This window comes from Xyrauchen texanus, chromosome 6, assembly GCF_025860055.1.
Source record: "Xyrauchen texanus isolate HMW12.3.18 chromosome 6, RBS_HiC_50CHRs, whole genome shotgun sequence".
Lineage (NCBI taxonomy): Eukaryota > Metazoa > Chordata > Actinopteri > Cypriniformes > Catostomidae > Xyrauchen > Xyrauchen texanus.
In genome coordinates this window covers 46,525,868-46,546,052 of record NC_068281.1, presented here as the reverse complement: position 1 = coordinate 46,546,052, position 20,185 = coordinate 46,525,868, and the positions used below count along the sequence as shown (strand labels likewise).

The window sequence follows — 20,185 nt, the reverse complement described above, 5'->3', positions numbered from 1 at the left end:
GCCAACATGAATAAAAGAGGGGATAAGGGGCAGCCCTGTCTTATTCCACGACTAATAGGACATCTTTGTGAAGTACCGTAAGGAAGAGAAATGGAACTGTTCATATCTTTATAAATCATTTTTATAATATTGACCAAGTGCTCACCAAAACCAAAGTGCTCTAAAGCGAATAAAAAACTATGTTCTAACGTGTCAAAGGCTTTCTTAAAGTCTAAGAAAAGAATATATCCATCATCCTTAATCAAATGATTGTATTCAATCATATCCAATAGTCTTACATTGTTGTGAATAGATCTTCCTTTAAGGAATCCCGACTGAACCTCATTACCCCATTAAGGCCCTCTTTCAATCGATTGACAAGAACCTGTGTAAAAATGTTATAGTCATTGTCAAGCAAAGTGATTGGTCGGAGATTATCTAAGTATCTATGATCTTTATCTGGTTTGGGGATTAATATAATCAAGCCTTGACTCATTGTGGGGCCCAAGGATCCATCTTCAATAGATTCAATAAGAGCATTAAACATTAACATTTTCAAATCATTCCAAAAAAATGTATAAAAATGTCCTGTAAGGCCGTCGGGACCAGGGGATTTATTTGACTTAAGTTTCTGAACTGCTAAATCGAGTTCTTCCATACCTAATCGTGCATCAGGATCTCTTAATTTATTGTCAATCCTAGGAATAAAATTAATAATTTTTCCAAAGAAGTCATCACACTCTTTTGGAGAAAAATTAGGCAAATACAGGTCGCTGTAGAAATTATGAATTTCTTTGCCTATGATTGTAGGATCAGTATTTTCAATATTATTAATTTTATTTTGATTCTCCGAACCGTTCTCTTGTTTGACGTCATAAACTTGCGCCACGCGAGTCATCTGGCATTTCTCTTTCTGTGTCAGGTTAGTCTTCCTCATTCATGGTGAATAAAACGATGAAAAACGTTCGAAATTGATGAAGTTTTACAGATTTGTTCCAACTACATGAAAATGTTATAGAAATAATTTTCCGTTGATTTATGTAGTGTCGGTCGTTTTAAATGTTTGTGTAAAATGTATTTACAGATTTAGCTTTTACTTTCCGTCGGTATATGTTGAGATTACTTTGATTAATATATTCAGTGTGTCGGTTTAGCAGAGATCTGGTGACATACAGTTACATGAACACATTTTATCTTTATATTTTATGTTTGTGGCGTATCAGACTGCTGGAGGTTCATGTGAGGATATTTCTGGGTAACTTATACAATTCGATGACTTTTAAGTAACCAAACAGTATGGTATTTATGGTTAATTTCCACCGAGTATAATTTTAATATACTTAAAAAAAAGAATAAAGACATTTTATAAAGGTATTTATATTTATACAAGCTGATGTGGGCCTAAGAAGCCCACTCTGTTATGAGATATATAGGGGAAATAATTTATGTTAACAGACATCAATTCAACATGAGCACTGCACGTTAATAATTAAAATAATGATGAGTTTGCTCACTGTCAATAAAATAAATTACTATGTGAAGAATCGGCAATACACAGATAAGAATATGCCGATGCGAAAAAATCGCTGGAGACCGGAAATTGAAAACAGTCAAATTTTGGAATGAACCGTGGTATAACAGGAAATAAACTGAGCTGGTTTTGTACACTAGCTATTTTTATATTTATTTAACAATGCATTTGCAGGGCCCCAGACTAACTTTTGAGGGTGGTGGCACATTCTACAATTGGTGGTACCAGCACCTCATTTGGTAGCACCGGTGGGGGTCTGCGGCCTATAAAATAAAAGTTAGTTTAGAGGCAGAAACTAATAATAAAAGTGATATTAATATCAATCTTTTTTTAATTGAATTGAAATATATTTATACTGTTCTCATAAAGTAGAATGAAAGAATAATATTGTTAAATTGGGTCTCTTTTTTCTTTACTGCAGACCCCTTGGCACTTCCTGGCAGCCCCCTAGGGATCTATGACACCTATAAAAGGTAAAAAGTTAACACCTAATTTAGATAGGGCTAAATTATTCAGAGTTCGACTGAATTAGGACTCCTTTCATCAGGATCACGTTGCTACAAGTTCAGCCATCTCTTGGAAATTTTTTATATATTTTTCTATAATCAGAGAGCATTTAAAGCCCTTGATTCTGTTTACCATTTGCCCCTATAAAATTGACAATGGTTTGTCTTTCTTTTATTTTGAATATTATAATTTTAACAGTGTTTTTGTAACAAGACCATAGTAACTTCAGGTATAACCAAGCGTGGATCTTCATTACCATGATTAGATGTTTTCAAACATGTTAATAAATAATCTACAAATACTGAAGCAGCAAAATTGATGTCACTGCCAATACCTTGAACAGCGGTGAAACACTTTCTTATGATGTGTTGCATTCATACGAGCAGACAGAGAACTAAGTTTGAAGTAAGTTTGGAGCAGAAGAAATAGAAATAAACCTTGTGTAAATTGTCAGCTTTACGCTAAGCCAGCGTTTCTCAACGGGGGCATTTGGACAGTGTTGGGGGGCAGTGTGAACGAGGCAGCAGAGAGGGGGGTGCTCAGGCACAAATGGGGGGCGTTACACAGAGGTACTCAACAGGCGGCCTGCGCAAAAATCTTTTCAGCTCTTCTCCTTAGCCTATGTCTTCGTCTTGCTCGGATTACTGCTGCCACTTCACCAGGAGGATATGCCAGGAGAGCCGCTTCCTAAGTTACACATGCTTTTAAGAGGCGGAGAATTTTTAGCACAAAATAGAGGTGCGCTTTCACCGGCTTTTTCTGTACATAACGCGGAATACATAATTAGGCGCATAATTAGTGCTCAGGGCTCACACTAATGACCGTAATTAATAAAAAAAAAGTGGCTGTTTTTGACGTCGTTTTTTCTTCGGTTCAGTTCAGGTGGCCGAGCTGTTGTCATCTTTGTTCGTCATTTGAAATCAAATGACCGTTTGTAGGCTATTCAAATTTGAAGCCTAGTATATTATTGCCTAATTGAGTGCGCGAAAGACCGCTGCTTTTTCATTGGCCATTTAGGTTAGTTACGTTATTGTTCACGTGATTGGTTCATCTTAAAAAAATTTGTGTGTTAGCCTGAATTTGTTTGAATTTCTAAATACATTTGCAATACCTTTCAAACAATCCATGTGTTTTTGCATTTTTTTCCAAACACAATATTACTCAACTTGAGGCTTTTACATGTAGTTTTTAAGAAACTTCTGTTTCAGTTTTTTTTTTTTTACCAAAAACTCAGGCTTCAGGTATCAGTGTTGCAATTGTTTGGCTGTAATAGTATTTCTGAAGTGTTTTTTGTTTTGTTTTTTTGGGGGGGGGGGACGTTAAGAGGATCATGAAGAGGTCAGGGGGCGTTTGTTCAAAAAAGGTTGAGAACCACTGCGCTAAGCTAAAATACTGTTTCTAGCCATTTTACATAAAAATGTTACGAGACACAATCATATTTATTATCACATTGGATCATCATTTCTGTTTTTCTAGTAAGACCTTTGATATATTAGGAAAAAAATCATATTCTTGATGATCATTTTTGTATTGTTTACCTGTAAAATATCTACAAGTCCTTAAAACAAGATCAATTTGATTTATCTTGTTTTAGAAACAACACTGCATAAGATATTTCTTTTTTTCAGAGAATGTATTTTTAACATGTGCATTTTGTCTTACTGTACTGACAGAGTTTTTATAATCAAAACAAGTGAAAACATCTACCAGTGCTGAAGAAGTAGTAATCCAAAGTATTTAGAATATGTTACTGACCTTGAGTAATCTAACGGAATATGTTACAAATTACATTTTACAGCATATATTCTGTAATCTGTAGTGTAATACATTTCAAAAGTAACCCTTCCAACCCTGTATTCTTGTGCATTTACAGTTGAAAAGATTCCAGCATACACGTAACGTCAATGAGTTACGCTGCACACCGCAGTTGAGAGCTTGAGACCAGTCCATGGTCAACTAATCTGCTAGCGATTAAAAAAATGTGATATGCGATAAGTTGTTGGATAATGTGATATTCAATATGTGATACAATATTCCTATGATGATGTCATCGAAGTGCACGAAACATCGGATTCCCCACTGCTTAAACTCAATTTTATTTGAAAAAATAAATAAATGACGGTCTATCCCACTGATCACAAAATCTTTGTTGTTCCAAATTGTATTTACACTGCATGCAATATATACCATTTACCAGCTATGTAGCAGATAATAAAATACATATTTAAATATTTGTATTTTTTGTAGAAAGCATATGAATATAATATATTCACCATAGTGTTAGATGTCCTAAAATAGTTGTTGTGAACTATTTTATTTTTACACTATAATTCATGTTCGTATTTATTTCATAATTAATTTATTCAATCTATTTTGAAAAATGTTGTCCAGAAGTGCTTGGTGTATACATTTGCATTAGTTTAACATACCTGTTCACACTTAACTTGAGACTGAGGGGAGTGATTTCATGGGACAATCAATTATTTGAAAACCATCCATTGACACATCCACGAAGACCAATAAACAAGCCAAGTTTGACATTCAAGCCGTCATCTGGTCTCATTAATATCTGCACAAATGTTGTTTTGATACTCTTTATTGCTGTGTGTGACAGAATGCGATTACTGCCCATTCGCAGGGCACAGCGTGCGCTCTCTCTTAACTTATAGCACAAAAAAGAAACATGGCATAACATCAAAGGGTATGATGAAAGCTACAATACAACTTTGAAAAGTTTCTACTCTCTGCTCATATGCACTGCATGCATACACACCAATTGACAAATAGAGGTATCGGTGCAGCCCTTGTTTTTGTGATGTAAAAAATTAAACAAAGATATGTCTTTAATAAGAATTTTTGCACCTTTAATCTAAAAATTACAACCTATGCAATGCCACTGAAAAAGTGACACTTTTCAGAGAAAAAAAAGTGGAATAACCTAACTGCATAAGTGTGCACATCCCTGAACTAATACTTAGTTGAAGCACCCTTTAATTTTATTACAGCACTCAGTCTGTTTGGATAAGAGTCTATTAGCTTGGCACATCTTGACTTGGGAATATTTTCCCACTCTTCTTTGCCAAAACGTTCCAGATCTGTCAAATTGCGAGGGCATCTACTGTGTATGACCCTTCAGGTCCCCCCACAGATTTTCTATAGGATTCAGGTCTGAGCTCTGGCTGGGCCATTCCAAAACATGAATCTTTTGCTGAAGCTATTCTTTTGTTGATTTGGATGTGTACTTTGGATCATGGTCATGCTGAAAGGTGAAGGGTCTCTTCAATTTCAGCTTTCTAGGGTACGCCAGAAGGTTCTGTGCCAATATTGACTGGTACTTGGAGCTATGATTCCTCCACCTTCACTAAAGCTCCAATTCCAGCTGAAGAAAAGCAGCCCCAAAGCATGATACTATCACCACCATGCTTTACCGTGGTGTTCTTTTGCTGATGTGCAGTGTTTTTTTTTATTCAATCTTGGTCTCATCAAACCTTAACACATTTTTCCACATGGTTTTTGGAGCCTGGCTTGGGTGTTTTTTTTTTTTTTTCATCAGTAAAGGCTTGGTCATGCCACCCTGCCCCATAGCCCAGATAGATGAAGAATACAGGAGATAGTGGTCACATTTAGGGGGAGCAACCAGTACTTGCCAGAAAGAGCTGCAGCTTCTTTAATGTTGCTTTAGGCCTCTTGACAGCCTCCCTGACCAGTTTTCTCTTTGTCTTCTCATACATTTTGGAGGGACGTCCTGTTCTTTATAATGTCACTGTTGTGCCATACTTTCTCCACTTGTGATGACTGTCTTCATTGTGTCCATGGTATATCTAATGCCTTGGAAAAAAAAATTGTAGCCCTCACCTGAGCGACACCTTTCAACAATGAGGTCCCGTTGGCACTTTGTAAGCATGCAACCAAGATGTCAAAAAAAATCCTACAAGAACAGCTGAGATTTATTTGGAGTGAATCAGAGTCACTTCAGGTGAAGACAGGGGTGTACTATTTCACATGAGCTTGATGCTTGGTTGATTCTGAACACAGCCACATACCCAATTATAAAAGGGTGTGAACACTTATGCAGTTATTCTAAGTTTTTTATTTCTGTGTTTTTTTCTCTGAGATGTGTCACTTTGGTTCTCTCGTATTGCTTAAGCTAGCTTACGCTACGGGAAAGATTCATCTTTTCTGAGATATTGAAGCCAAAAAATTATCCTTAATTTTAAAGGTGCTAAAATCTGATTTGATTTATCTTTGTTTAATTTTTTACATCATAAAAACCTGCTGTAGACTTTTTATATCCAATGTATGTGCTGCTTCAGCTGCGTTATGGACCTCTGGACAGTAATAATTTTGAATAAATATTAAATTAAAGATTTAATGCACTGGACTGTATCGTGAACTTGTCTGATATGAACTGACCGAGGGCAATTCAAAATTGTAGTCACATGTTGTTCAGTTGTATATAGCATCAAAATTTATTTTTGAATATTACAATTTTATAGAGGTCTGGACCTCGGTGACATCATGGCTCATTACGGCCATGGTTCAAATAATCTCTGAAGTACTTGATTACTGGAAACATGAGTACTAGTTTATTTATTTTTTAGCAATGTATGCCCTGATAAGTGTCTGTTGTAATGAGGCTGACTGACTGTAACCTTTAACCCATGAGAATTAAAGAGGCTGTGAAATCTTTTATCATTGTACTTCCTTTATTTTTATTTTTTCTGTTTGTTTTTGTTACTTTTATTTGTGATTCATCATTTCTTCAACATGTGATAATGTGGGGGCTGTCAAAGTACATTTTGAAGAAAATACAGAAATGTCAAGAGTAATGCAGAAAAGCTTAAATGTGTTAATACAGATTTTTTTTTTAATTTTGACATTTATTTTGAATGTTGGCAGGTCTGGTCATCACTACCACACAGTTATTGTGAATCCACTCCCAAATCAATTCAACAATAAATGCTCTGAATATTCCTGTCATCTATGAAGAAGAGTTTCCAGAAGAGCAGGACAAACTTCAAGTGTGTCAACAATTTCTGACGTACTACTGCAAAGATGGATTTTATTAAAGAGGAGAGAGAGGACATGGGTTATCCAGAACCACACAGAGTGAAAGATGAAGAAACTGAGGAACAAATAGGTTTGTGTCCATTCTTGACTACTTATTAATAACTGCTGATGTGTGATTTGAGTATCTCAGACCCCGTTTACACCTGGAATTAAGATGTGTTTAGGTGATCTGATCACAAGAGAATAAGAAATATGAAAAATAAATGTACTTATTCACATCCAGTAGATGTGATGATCAATCATTTGTTGGCAGCTCATTGCCTTGTGGAATGAGGAAAACACTACTGGTACAATTTGTCATCTCTACAACATTCAAGCAAGTCTTTCAATCTAATATACTTACCTATGACAGGGAGAGTATGTGCTGTTCTTGTTTTTTTCTTGGCTACAACTTCCACAGTTGTATTGAAAAAATCTGTTACAGTTTACTGTGATAAATGATAGCAAAAATGTTGATGTGAATGTGCGAAAAGTCTTGTAAAATAATTTATAGTAAAAAAAAGGACATAAATATTGATTTGATTTGTCACTAAAACCTATCATATCGCTTTTAGTTTTTGGATGAACTGTTCCTTTAAGTACCACTTGTCTAGCATTAATGTAACTAGGGACTACAAATGGTTTCACCAGACAAATTTTAGACTTGAATTTACAAAAAAGGGCATTGTTACAATTGACTACACAAGCTTTCTTCATTATTAATCACAGTTGGTTACTGTTTGGTGACAGATTCCATATTTGTACATCTTGAAACTCTGTTTTGCCTTGGCATATTTTTTAAACAGTGGCAAATAGGAATGCCTCCAAACTTTTAGAAACTGAACATTTTCAACAAAAGATTTTGTCAGTATTTGCATTTCTTAGTTGCACATTAAAGTTCCTATCCCCAGTAGTGATAAAGCATTCACTCTCTGAGGCTAATAACGTATTAATTGAAAGTGTTTAACTGTGCTTGTGCCAAAGCTGGTTGGTAATTTAGCGCAACACATTACATAATAGACCTACATGAGAACAGAAACTTGCTTGTGAAAATGCAGAAATGCTTCTGTTACTATTGAACCTGGCACAAAACAACAGTAATCTCTAGTTACTGTTCAATCCATGTTCTACTTCAGTGGTGTAAAACTCACATACTGAGAAGAAGTCCAACAAGTGTATCAAAGTTTCATTCGGATATTCATCAAATTAATAAAATAAAAATCCACATTTGAATGCAAAAATGGTGCATTAAAATTTTAGATTTGGGCCAAGCACTGACAATGACTTAATGGTGTGGGTGCACTGATCGATTAGCCACTGATCTAAATCAGCCGATCTGCATCTTAAATCTTTTATCAGCCGATCATGCCTAGATTCAGAGCCGATCTATTTGCAACATGTGGGGAATCACACATATACGCACCGAACTCTGTGTTAGATTCACCTATACACCTACTTATTTGATTATCCAATCAGCCAATCGTGTGGCAGCAGTGCAATGTATAAAATCATGCAGATATGGGTCAAAAGCTTCAGTTAATGTTCATATAAACCATCAGAATTGGGGAAAAATGTGATCTCAATGATTTAGACAGTGGCACGATTGTTGGTGCCAGACCGGCTGGTTTGAATATTTCTGTAACTGCTGATCTCCTTGAATTTTCACGTGCAACAATCTCTATAGTTTACTCAGAATGGTGCCAAAAACAAAAAAAAAGTGAGCACCAGTTCTGCAGATGTTGTTGATGAGTTGAGGTCAACAGAGAATGGCCAGACTGGTTCAAGCTGAGAGAAAGTCTATGGTAACTCAGATAACACCTCTGCACAATTGTAGTGAGCAGAGTAACATCTCAGAATGCACAACATGTCGAACACTCTAGAGACTGTTGTGTGTGACAATCCCAGGGGTTCAGCAGTTACAGAAATACTCAAACCAGCCCATCTGGCACCAACAACCATGCCACAGTCAATATCACAGAGACATTTTTCCCCATTCTGATGGTTGATGTGGAGATTAACTGAAGGCCCTGACCCGTATCTGCATGATTTTATGCATTGCACTGCTGCCACACGATTGGCTGATTAGATAATCGCATGAATAAGTAGATGTACAGGTGTACCTAAAAAAGTGTTATTAGTCTCTTATACCTATAAACTATTCTCATAGCATATATCTTTCAGAGTATAAATGTTACAATTAATCATATTTTTGTAAACAAATGGCTTATCCCTGCACAAAGTTTTTAAAGAATGCACAATGATTGGTCCAAAATTTGTAATAATGTTCTTAGAAATACTTGAAAAGGGTATGTCTTGAAGGCACAAAGGGTAAGTGGTATTAGCTTCTAAAGCAAGCCACGAAACAGGGGAATCAGCATTAACCCAAGTCCTAAGAGGTCTTATTTGAAATGTTTGATGGTAGGTCTGAAAATCAGGTAGAGGTAAGCCTCCATGAGATTTTAGTCAGCATGGTTTTAAGGTGAATTCTATACCACATATTGTTCCATATAAATTTTGTTACAATAGTATTAAGCTCTTTAAAATAGCAATTAGAAGTGCAAATGGTAACATGGCGAAAGAAAATTTAACATTGGGCCTATGTTCATTTTAATGGTTGCTATCCTACCATGGAGGTCTAAAATCAGCTGGCAGCTCACTCTTAATCTTGTCCAGAATAGCCTGGTAATTCCATTTGGATATATAAGTCAGTGAAGGGAGGATTCTGATCCCAAGATACATATACCAATCTGAATCATAGAAGGTAGGGTCTGGACCTCTGATTTAGCAGCCAAAGTAAGGGACATAAGTAATGATTAGTTTTTTTTATTTTGTCATTTGATTTTATATCAAGACAGCTTACCAAATATAGGAAACAGTATTAGGCATTCTGTACATTTACATTTACATTTATTCAAAAGAGGAAGAACATCAGCGAATCATCTTAGGGAGACAGTGGTACAAAAAGTGCCATATTACTTTACATATCATCAGAATAGTATACAAAACAGATTTAAGTGCAACAAGAAATGTAAATAATTTTTTTTTTTTTTTTTTTTTTTTTTAGTGACCGGTTAAGTGCTTTTGGAAAAGATGTGTTTTTAGCCGTTTTTTGAAGATAGAGAGTGAGTTAGCTTCCCGGATTGAGTTGGGAAGGTCATTCCACCACCGTGGTATGATGAAACTGAAAGCCCGGGAAAGTGTTTTGATGCCTCTTTGTTTTGGTACGACAAGGCGATGTTCCTTAGCCGACCGCAGGCTTCTGGTGGGAACGTAGCTCTGCATAAATGTTTTTAGGTATGCTGGAACAGACCCAGTGACTGTTTTATATGCCAGCATCAGGGCCTTGAATTTAATACGTGCATGAACCGGCAGCCAGTGGAGAGAGACAAAGAGTGATGTAACATGTGCTCTCTTAGGTTCATTAAAGACCAGACGTGCTGCTGCAATCTGGATCATTTGGAGAGGTCTAATAGCACATGCAGGAAGGCCTGCAATGAGAGCGTTACAGTAGTCCAGTCTAGTTATGACAAGGGACTGAACGAGCAGTTGTGTGGCATGTACAGAGAGGAAGGGTCTTATCTTCCTGATATTGTAGAGTGTATATCTACATGATCTTGCAGTTTTTGAAATGTGGTCTGTGAAATTTAGCTCATCATCAATGGTTACCCCTAGATTTCTGACCGTTTTGGAAGGCGAAACTGTAGTTGGACCCAGCTGCACGGTGATATTGTGTTCAACAGCCGGGTTGGCTGGAAAGACAAGGAGTTCGGTCTTGGCAGGGTTGAGTTGAAGGTGGTGTGCCTTCATCCAGGCTGTGATGTCTGCCAGACAGGCAGCGATTCGAGCGGTCACTGTGGTGACGTTGGGCTAGAAAGACAAGTAGATTTGCGTGTCATCAGCGTAGCAGTGGTAAGAGAAACCATGTGACTGGATGATGGGTCCCAGTGATGATGTGTATATGGAGAAGAGAAGTGGCCCAAGCACTGATCCCTGAGGTACCCCAGTAAGTAACTGGTGTGGCTTGGATACTTCCCCTCTCCATGCTACCTCAAAGGACCTTTCTGAGAGATAAGAGTTGAACCAGTCAAGCACAGTTCCAGTGATACCCAGTTTAGAGAGGGTGGAGAGAAGGATCTGATGGTTGACTGTATCAAAGGCAGCAGAAAGTTCCAGCAGAATCAGAACGGATGATCTGGATTCAGCTTTCGCCTGTCTCAGCGACTCAATGACTCAGTGGAGTGTCCATTTTTGAAGCCTGACTGATTGTCATCCAGCAGCTTGTTCTGTGAGAGATCGGCGGAGATCTGATTGAAAACTGCCCTTTCAAGTGTTTTTGCCGTGAATGGGATGAGAGAGACTGGTCTGTAGTGTTCTATCTGTGTGGGGTTAAGTGCAGGTTTTTTCAGCAGTGGGGTTACTTGAGCCTGCTTAAATGTAGTGGGAAAAGTGCCTGCAAGAAGGGATGTGTTAATTATGTGTGTAAGTGCCGGTAGGATGGACGGAGAGATGGCCTGGAGAAGGTGTGATGGAATGGGGTCAAGGGAACAGGTTGTGGGGTGGTTGGAGAGGAGGAGTTTAGAGACCTCAGTGTCAGTTAAAGGAGAGAACATAGGGAAAGAAGGGTTGCATAGAGGAGCCAGGTGTTTGACAGGGTGTGGTGCTGTGAATGTATTGCTGATGGCTGTAACCTTATCAGTAAAAAATGTATCTGCTGTCAGTGATGTGTCAGGTGTTGGAGGGGGAGGGCAGTGTGTTAAATGTTCTAAACAAGCTACGAGTGTCTGTGGTGCTGTTGATCTTGGTCTGGTAATATGAAGTTTTTGCAGTTTAAAAAAAAAAACTTCTTGAAAAAAAAACTTTTTGAAAAAGTTGCAAGCAGAAGCTGATATTTACCTAGATCAGCTGGATCTTTAGATTTCCGCCATCTCCTCTCAGCTGCACTGAGATCAGTCCGATGTTCACGAAGGACGTCAGACAGCCAGGGGCTGGGTGGTGTAGTCCCTGCTGGTCTAGAGGAGAGAGGACAGATGTTGTCTAGACAGGTTGTTAAAGTAGAGCTAAGTTTGTCTGTTTCAGTGTTTACATCAAGCATGGAAAATACATTTATTGTGGGAAGAGAGGCAGAGACATCAGTGGAAAGGCGAGAGGGTGAGAGGGAACGGAGGTTACGGCGAAAGGAAATCAAAGGTGGGGTCGGTTTTACAATGGATGGGAGAATCATGTTGAATTGAACAAAGTAGTGATCAGAGACATGTAAAGGTGTAACAAGAATATTAGAGGTTCTTCTGTAGAAGATTCTATTATGTTTGATAAATAATTTTATGACATTTATTCATGTAGGTTATAGTGGCTATTGCAGAGCACTGCTTAATCCAGATGTTGGATGGGAGAATCATGTTGAATTGAACAAAGTATTGATCAGAGACATGTAAAGGTGTAACAAGAATATTAGCGGTTCTTCTGTAGAAGATTCTATTATGTTTGATAAATAATTTTATGACATTTATTCATGTAGGTTATAGTGGCTATTGCAGAGCACTGCTTAATCCAGATGTTATAAACCTAGAATAAAATGTATGGGCAACAGTGGGTACTAGACCCCAAAGCCGCCGCCATTTGCGCCATTTAAAATTTCAGCCGCCGCCAGCCAATAATTTCGTAAGCCAAATTGAGCCGCCATCTGATAAAGTTTGGCTGAGCTGGCTAGAATTATTTGCATCAAATAATAATTCTATTACATAGACATACACACACGAAATATATAAACAATACACGAGATCTATTTTCCCACTGGATTCATAACAGCACTGTCTTGTGCTCGTTGCTACGATACACAGACTCACAGTGAATTGACGACCAATTAAAATTGCTAGTTTTCCGTACAGAAGAAGCGATGCATTTTTTTCTCGCACTGAGGTGAAATGGCGGAAAGAAGCAAGCAACGTAATGTTGATCTCACTTCTCACATACTTTCCTAATTCCTACTTACATTTTTTTTTAAATTAGGCCTACCCAGACTTTTGTTAAATCTTCAGGGCACGGTTGCACAAACACCTGAATCAAAGATTGATGTTATGAACCAAATATTCTGGAACGGAGAGCTTTATAGCACTGAACGTGATATTACTGCAGTAACAAACCACTATTTCCACATTGCTAATTCACGACGCATGCTTCAGTGTACATTGACGTGAAATGTCTTTGTCCAAAATAATACTGATAACAGTGTGTGTTTATATTAAGGCGAGACACGGCAGGCAAAAACATCAGGTTTTTTTTAACTGGTCAATTTTGAGATTTTTGGATATTTGTCTTCAATAACATGTCTTCTTTCAGACTTGTGGTGAAAAAAAGTCCGAAATACACATTTAGGTCTTTATTTTACTACTCTTCATCTGTTTGCGTCTGTAGATTTCTCATAAATTCAACAAAAGTTTGCGTTCTTAATCAATATACTTCTCCGCGATCTCTGCCGTCACGCAGGTAGTGTGCTGGTGGAATGCATATTTAGTTCCACTGGCCTACTGCTCAATGGCAAACGATCATCACTTGCTCCTTCAAGGTGTAATATGATAAGCTTCATCCATGATAATGCCAAGTTATTGTATACAACTTAGCCTACATACATTTAGCCTAAACACAACACATTGTAGGCTATTTGAAAATGTTTAGTAGCATACAGACTACAAAATAAATATGTACATACGTTGTGAAAGTAAAATCTGGTGTTTTCTTTATTACATTGTATTGCATTTTGTAGAAATATAGTGTAAGCCATGCATTGCTTGGAAATATTGAGATCTAGTAAATCAGTATAACATAGACATCTGTAGACATGAAGTGGCAGCTTCAGCCATTTGCAACTATGAAAAGTTTGGCGGCTGCAGCAGCCATTTAGGTTTTGGCTGAGCCGGCTAGCTAGCCAATAACTTCATCAGCCAGCCATTATTCTCAAAACAAATGGCTTCGGGCTCTAGTGGGTACCCTTGGCGGATACCCCTGCTAAGATAGATAATGAAGATAAAAGAAAGACAGTGAGACCATAGACCAAAGAAAATTCTATTTAATTCTATCAAACGCTTTCTCTGCATCCAAGGAAAAGGCCACAGAGGAAACAGTATAGGAGTCTTCTTTGTGAATAAAAGGTTATCTGCTGCAAATCTCTCTTTAAGAAAACCTGACTGATCATAATTGATCACTAGACCCATATGCTGATCCAATCTTAAAGTCAAGACTTTTGCAAACAACTTTGAGTCTGTGGATAATATTCTTATTGGCCTGTAACTGGAACACTCTAAGGCATCTTTCCCTTTATTGAGTAACACACTAGCACACTAACAATAACAACAACAAGAAAAACATTGGCAGTAAGCAAAGCGCTAGAATAAACTTCTACCTGCCAAGAAAATAAATACATTTGGATACGTGGCAAACTTTGCAGACTTGACTCACATGTCAAACCTTACCCAGTGTCCTCTCCAGGCAACGAAGAGTCAACTTTTACCACAGATTCATGTTGGGATCATCGTTGGTTTCTTCTTATTCATCCAGAATGGAATCCTGTAACATCGCTGACTCATCATCCTTTGAAGTTGGCCTTCAAGATGGGAACTGATTGATTACGAACTCTTAAAATTTGGCTGGTGTCCCGATAAGTGATGTCATGCTTTGGTGAATAAGCTTCACCACCGTGGGTTAGAGCATAAGGAGGATATTGCCATTTGTATCAGCTCCTTCCTTGCTAAGGCCACCACTGTCCTTTTAGCCACCGTAAAAATGCCATAGTCTGGAAAGAAAAGCAACAAGGCACCATTATTACAAATTTGACCAACAGCTCTGGCTCCGTTGAGGATCGCATTCCGATCTTAATAGCAGAGCAGCTTGAAGATGAATGTGTGAGGGCTGGGTTGGAAGCATTTGTCGGTGTTGATACAATGCATTCTTTCAACCTCCAGTTACTTGCCACCAAGGGAAGGGATCCATTTGGGAAGGTGGTTCTGTATATATCGCACTGGGTCATCACCTTCACCACTCTCTTTGCACCCCATTAGACGAATGTTAGTTTGACAGCCTTTACTTTCGATCCTTGGCTTTTTTTCCCAGAAGGGAGTCCACTGCTAGTTTAAGTTCAACAGTGTCTTTCTTGGCAATGAAAATAGTCGAAAGTCTTACAACAACCCAAGTTTGTCCACAACCTGCACAAATTCTTCCTTAAACATTTCTATGACGAAGCTAAGATGCATCCTTAGCTCATCAGCCACGATAGTGCATAGTTCCTCTTCAGAGCCGTGGCTTGGCTTGTTAACTGGCTTCTTCTCCGGGGAAGCCAGTATCAGTTGCTGTGTAGACATTTATTTATTAATTTTACAATCAACTAAACTGCAAAAAAAGAAAACATCTTGATAAACAGCTAGTTTAAAGTTGCCGAGTCAGGGAGCCAGGTACCGTCGCTAGGAAACGGTGGGCGGGCCTGTGGCGATGTCCGATGCGTAGGGCCTGTCAAATGGGAATGTCGAATGTGGAGCGTTCCTGCCCCCGTCGGTAGTGATCATGATCTGAGGCCTCTCACGATTGCAATCTCCCCATCAGTAACGATCTCAGTGTGGACCGCACCAGTTTCATTAAACTCCATATCAATGCCATTTCATCAGCATTGAACAAAAAAAATATCTAAATTGGGGTTACAGATCCTGAGACAAAATAATGTTTGTAATAGGACACAACCTTCAGGGACCAATAAATTAACAAGACCTTCGTCTGACATATTGCTGAACTAATCTTATTTTCATTTCACAATTTGTTGCCCTTAATTGTATTATATTATTTACCTTTTCATGTTTCTTGTAGGCCTGATGGAAGTGAAGGTGGAAAGTCAAGAACTGAATGAATTGGAGGAGAAACATTGGTATCAGGAACCTCAAACATCCATAACATTTTGTTGCTCACAGACTGAAAATAATTCCTCACAACAAACAACTCGAAGGACAGGAGCCACAAATTCTCTCACATGTCCTCAGTGTGGAAAGAGTTTTGGACAAAAAGGACACCTTACCAGTCATGTGAGAATTCACACTGGAGAGAAACCTTTCACATGTCCTCAGTGTGAAAAGAGTTTCTCACAGAAAGAAAACCTTAAAAGGCACATAAGAGTTCACACCAGAGAGAATCCTTTCACATGTCCTCAGTGTGAAAAGAGTTTCTCACAGAAAGAAAACCTTAAAAGGCACATAAGAGTTCACTCTGAAGAGAATACTTTCACATGTCCTCAGTGTGGAAAGAGTTTCAGACAAATAAAAAGCCTTAATGCCCACATGAGTGTTCACACTGGAGAGAGGCCTTTCACATGCCATCACTGTGGAGAGACATTCAAATATTTAAATAATCTTCAATGTCATCTTTCCTTTCTGCACACTGGAGAAAAGTCATTTAACTGTGATCAGTGCGCTGAAAGTTTTATCTTGGAATCAGACTTGAGCATTCATAAGGACCCCCATTTGTGCTCTTATTGTGGAGAGAATTTTTCATGCACATACCGTTTTAACGTGCACCAGAAAATTCATACTAGTGGGAAAACTCATGTGTGCCTTGAGTGTGGTGATTCCTTTGCAGGAGCCGGCAACTTGAAGTTGCACCAGAGAGTCCATATTAAAGAAAAATTTAACAACTGTTCATAATATTTTATAGAGTTACACTCAGTCAGGAGTATTCTCTCCAGCCTTCAGTAGAGTTTCACCACATCAAGTACCCAATCAACTCAACTACCCAATCAAATCAACTACCAAGCATGGTAGAAAAATGTCATAGTAATCTGTTTTTCAGGTTCATTTTCAGGTCCAATGCTTTAAACTGTGTGAATTTCAGGTAAACCCAAAGATAAATAAAGTTTTTAAGTTTTTAAGAATGCATATTTTTTATGATGGGTAGTAGTAGTAACTATGGTAGCTCAAAGAGGCCTTGCGTTATTTGTATTTTTCTGTCTCGTGATCTCGACATAACTGAGGTTGTTTTCTCGTGATCATGACTTAATTTTTTTTCGAGATCTCGACGTCTCTCTGTCATTGACAACATCCAGATTAGTGTCAGACACCTTAGAAGAAGACTATCACGTCTACAACTTTGTCGTAGAAAATACAGTGACCCTGAGTGTAACCCTGAACTTTTGGTCAATTTCATTGCCAGCCAACTTGAGGGACCGGGACATCTGCATGACTGCGGTGAAGCCAGCCGCGATTTAGATCCAAGTGCGCGCATATTGCAGTTATAAATGTACTTTGCGGAAAGCACAGAAAGACGAGCTCCTTGACTCCTGTTGAGTGCAGAAGAAAGCGAGTCTTACTCTATTGATGAAAAAGCGTTTATTAAGTGTTTGTGACGTGCTGCCTGGTGTTTATTAATATGTTTGATTTAGCCTATGTGAAAGGTGACTGGTTAGAATACTCTTGGATAGGGCAGGTGAATATTTTATAACCAAAGTGTAATGAATTAACATAACTTTACATTTACATATAATAAATTGTACTTTTCTGCCAATGATCTCTCATTGTCCTTTATACCTTGTAATAAACTTTTAATTGTAAATCCTGTAGGTCAATTAAAAACTGTATAGAAAATTAAAGGCAAAAACAACTTTTTGTTATGTCGAGATCAAGAGAAAACGAGACAGAAAAATAATAATAACGTAAGGCCTCTTTGAGCTTCCGTAAGTAACAGAAATATACATATAGAAATGTCTATTATTGTAATGTCTCCTTTCATTTGAACTTTTGTTACATTTTGTTCACTTTTAAAAGGTGCTGATGCATTGAGAATTTGAGAATGGAACAAACTTTCTTGAATTGAAATCAAGATTATAGAGGCTTAACCAATTACTATGTGGATGACATTTTTTTCAAGGAAATACATTTTGGTTATTCCAGTATTCCAATTACATTTATGCTTTGTAAAAACAAGTTTTACTTGGGCATGTATTTTATTATATCTAAGATTGTATCACAGAAAACCTGGAATTATCAGGGAATTTCAAAATTTTGATTTCCATGACTAGTCTGGAACAGTCATGGAAGTGCAATAAATTGTTAAAAGTCATGAAAATGTTCATAATGAATGTAAAATGCTGTGCACAGGCGCTATGAGGGTGCATCATTCTTACTGGGTTCAGATGCTTCAAAGTGAAATTCAAGGACTTTCACGCTATTTTTAAGCACATTTCTATTTGTTTTTTCAAGGACTATGCCAAAGTTTTTATTTGTTCACTTTAGATAAAATAAAAATGATTCATTCAATTTATTTATTTTAATAAAACACCACTTATTACAAAATATCTCAATCTGCATCTTTAACTACACATTCTCCCAAAAAATTTACTTTCCAACTTCCAAAATATTGAAATTTTCAGTTCAGTTTTTGCCCATATAAAAGCTGAATGTGAACAATGTTTAACATCTTGACATAATTATTATTCATAAACGTTAACTTGATTGTTGTTTTATCTTTAATTATTAATTTTGTTTCACAAACGATGCAGGGGTTATAACACCATTTTTGTGTGTGTTTGAAAAATGTAATTAATTTTTCACCCAAAAATTTTATTTCTCCCATCATTTACTCACCCTCATACATCCCAGATGGGTATGATCTTTCTTCTGCAGAACACAAACAAAGATGTTTAGAAGAATTATCTCCGCTCCGTAATCATCATTTTTAATTGTATAGCGCTTTTCACAACATAATTTCAAAGCAGCTTTACAGGTATCATGCATTAACAAAAACAAAAGAAAATAACTGTAATGTACATACAGTCTTTGAGTAATCATTGTGTAGTTTGATTAAATATGATTGTAAACCGTGTATAAAATATTAATCATTAAATAATATTGTATTTAGGACCACTGTGAGCAAGCTGAAGGCATTTTGTTTGCAGCTGCTAGGTGAAGGTAGGTCCATACTATGCATGTAAATCGTGATCAGACCTTTGTAGCTCTTTTGGGATTTCTTCCCATGAACTTTCTGAACGTTTCTCAGAAATAGTAGTGATAACAGACTGTGCTCTGTCCTGCTGTTGAAAGTTCAAGGTCGGGTGACTGATGGTGATCTGACATGGTCACTTTAAAAAGATCCTCAAACAATGTCAGTTGCAAGACAAACTGTGTATCAATGAGTCCATTCAGAGAACTTGCCTCAAGTTTCCTGCAATGGTTTTCCTGGCTGATTACATGAAATAGTGTTGTACATATGGCTGGGAGCACTTTCTTTACGGCCCACAATTCAGAATACTGACATGCCCAGTGTCTGGAGTTAGTTTTTGTTTTGTTTTTTTAATAAAAATGTTGTGAATGACCGATCCAGAAAATAAGTTATACAGCCTTTGCACTGTTTCAAAAAACTCTTCTGCCGGTCTGACTCTGCTCACACAATCCACTAAAACTAGATTCAGCCTTTGTGCGTGACTGTGTATGTACATTATAACATCACGGCTGTGCCATCATAGCATTGCCTGACGCAGGAGCCTATATCAATGACACACTGGCTAAGTGTCATTTGAATCTTTCTCAGTATTGAGTCTGCATCCTGGCCTACTGGAGTGAAGTCTAGGAATTTTTCAATCACTGCTTCGTTGCGCAAATAGCGGACAACCATGGACAACTGCTCTTTCTTGCGCATGTCTTTACATTCGTCATACATTTTTGGTATATTTGGATGACATAATTGTTTACTCACCTGATTTATACTCACTGGCAGTATTTGGAAAGCATTTTACAGTGATTGCATTTAGATGGTCTGAAGCTGAGAGTTGACAAGTGCCAGTTGTTCCAAAGGGAAGTTAAGTTCTTGGTACACATTGTTAGTGCTGCTGGAGTAATGACAGACCCTGCTAAAGTCTCTGCAGTGCAAGAATGGCCCATTCCCACTTCAACTAAGGAGGTACGTGCCTTTTTGGACTTAGCAAGATATTATCGTGGCTTTATTGCAGGATTTGTTGAAATAGCCTGCTCCATAAACGTCCTCTTAACTGGTGCAGACAAACGTACTGGTTTCCGTCCTGTCCTTTGGTCCACAGAATGTCAGACTGCCTTTGAAAGGCTAAAGACAGAAGCCCCTGTCCTAGCAAATATTGATTTC

At 37.7% G+C, this 20,185-nt stretch overlaps 2 protein-coding genes across 4 annotated transcripts in view; one reads left to right on the top strand and one right to left on the bottom strand.

The window, feature by feature from the left end:
• The window catches only part of LOC127644551 (gastrula zinc finger protein XlCGF57.1-like), a 532,867-nt gene that overhangs the window by 364,012 nt on the left and 148,670 nt on the right, over nt 1-20,185 (bottom strand). The window lies entirely within an intron of this gene.
• Nucleotides 855-18,362, top strand: LOC127644565 (gastrula zinc finger protein XlCGF8.2DB-like). 2 transcript variants are annotated; one of them, XM_052127792.1, is made up of 4 exons: nt 855-901; nt 1,932-1,983; nt 6,917-7,157; nt 15,914-18,362. In XM_052127792.1, the coding sequence occupies exons 3-4, from the start codon at nt 7,073-7,075 to the stop codon at nt 16,738-16,740; spliced, it is 912 nt and encodes a 303-aa protein (XP_051983752.1). In that variant the 5' UTR covers nt 855-901; nt 1,932-1,983; nt 6,917-7,072; the 3' UTR covers nt 16,741-18,362. The 2 variants fall into 2 exon arrangements, with proteins under 2 accessions (XP_051983752.1, XP_051983753.1); XM_052127793.1 differs by lacking the exon at nt 855-901 and adding an exon at nt 1,120-1,234.

What these genes read in the sequence shown, in the direction of transcription:
- LOC127644565 (XM_052127792.1), top strand. Translation starts at nt 7,073, where the DNA reads ATGGATTTTATTAAAGAGGAGAGAGAGGACATGGGTTATCCAGAACCA. An exon ending in AGAAACTGAGGAACAAATAG is followed by an intron (nt 7,158 to 15,913) that starts GTTTGTGTCCAT and finishes TGTTTCTTGTAG; the next exon opens with GCCTGATGGAAGTGAAGGTG.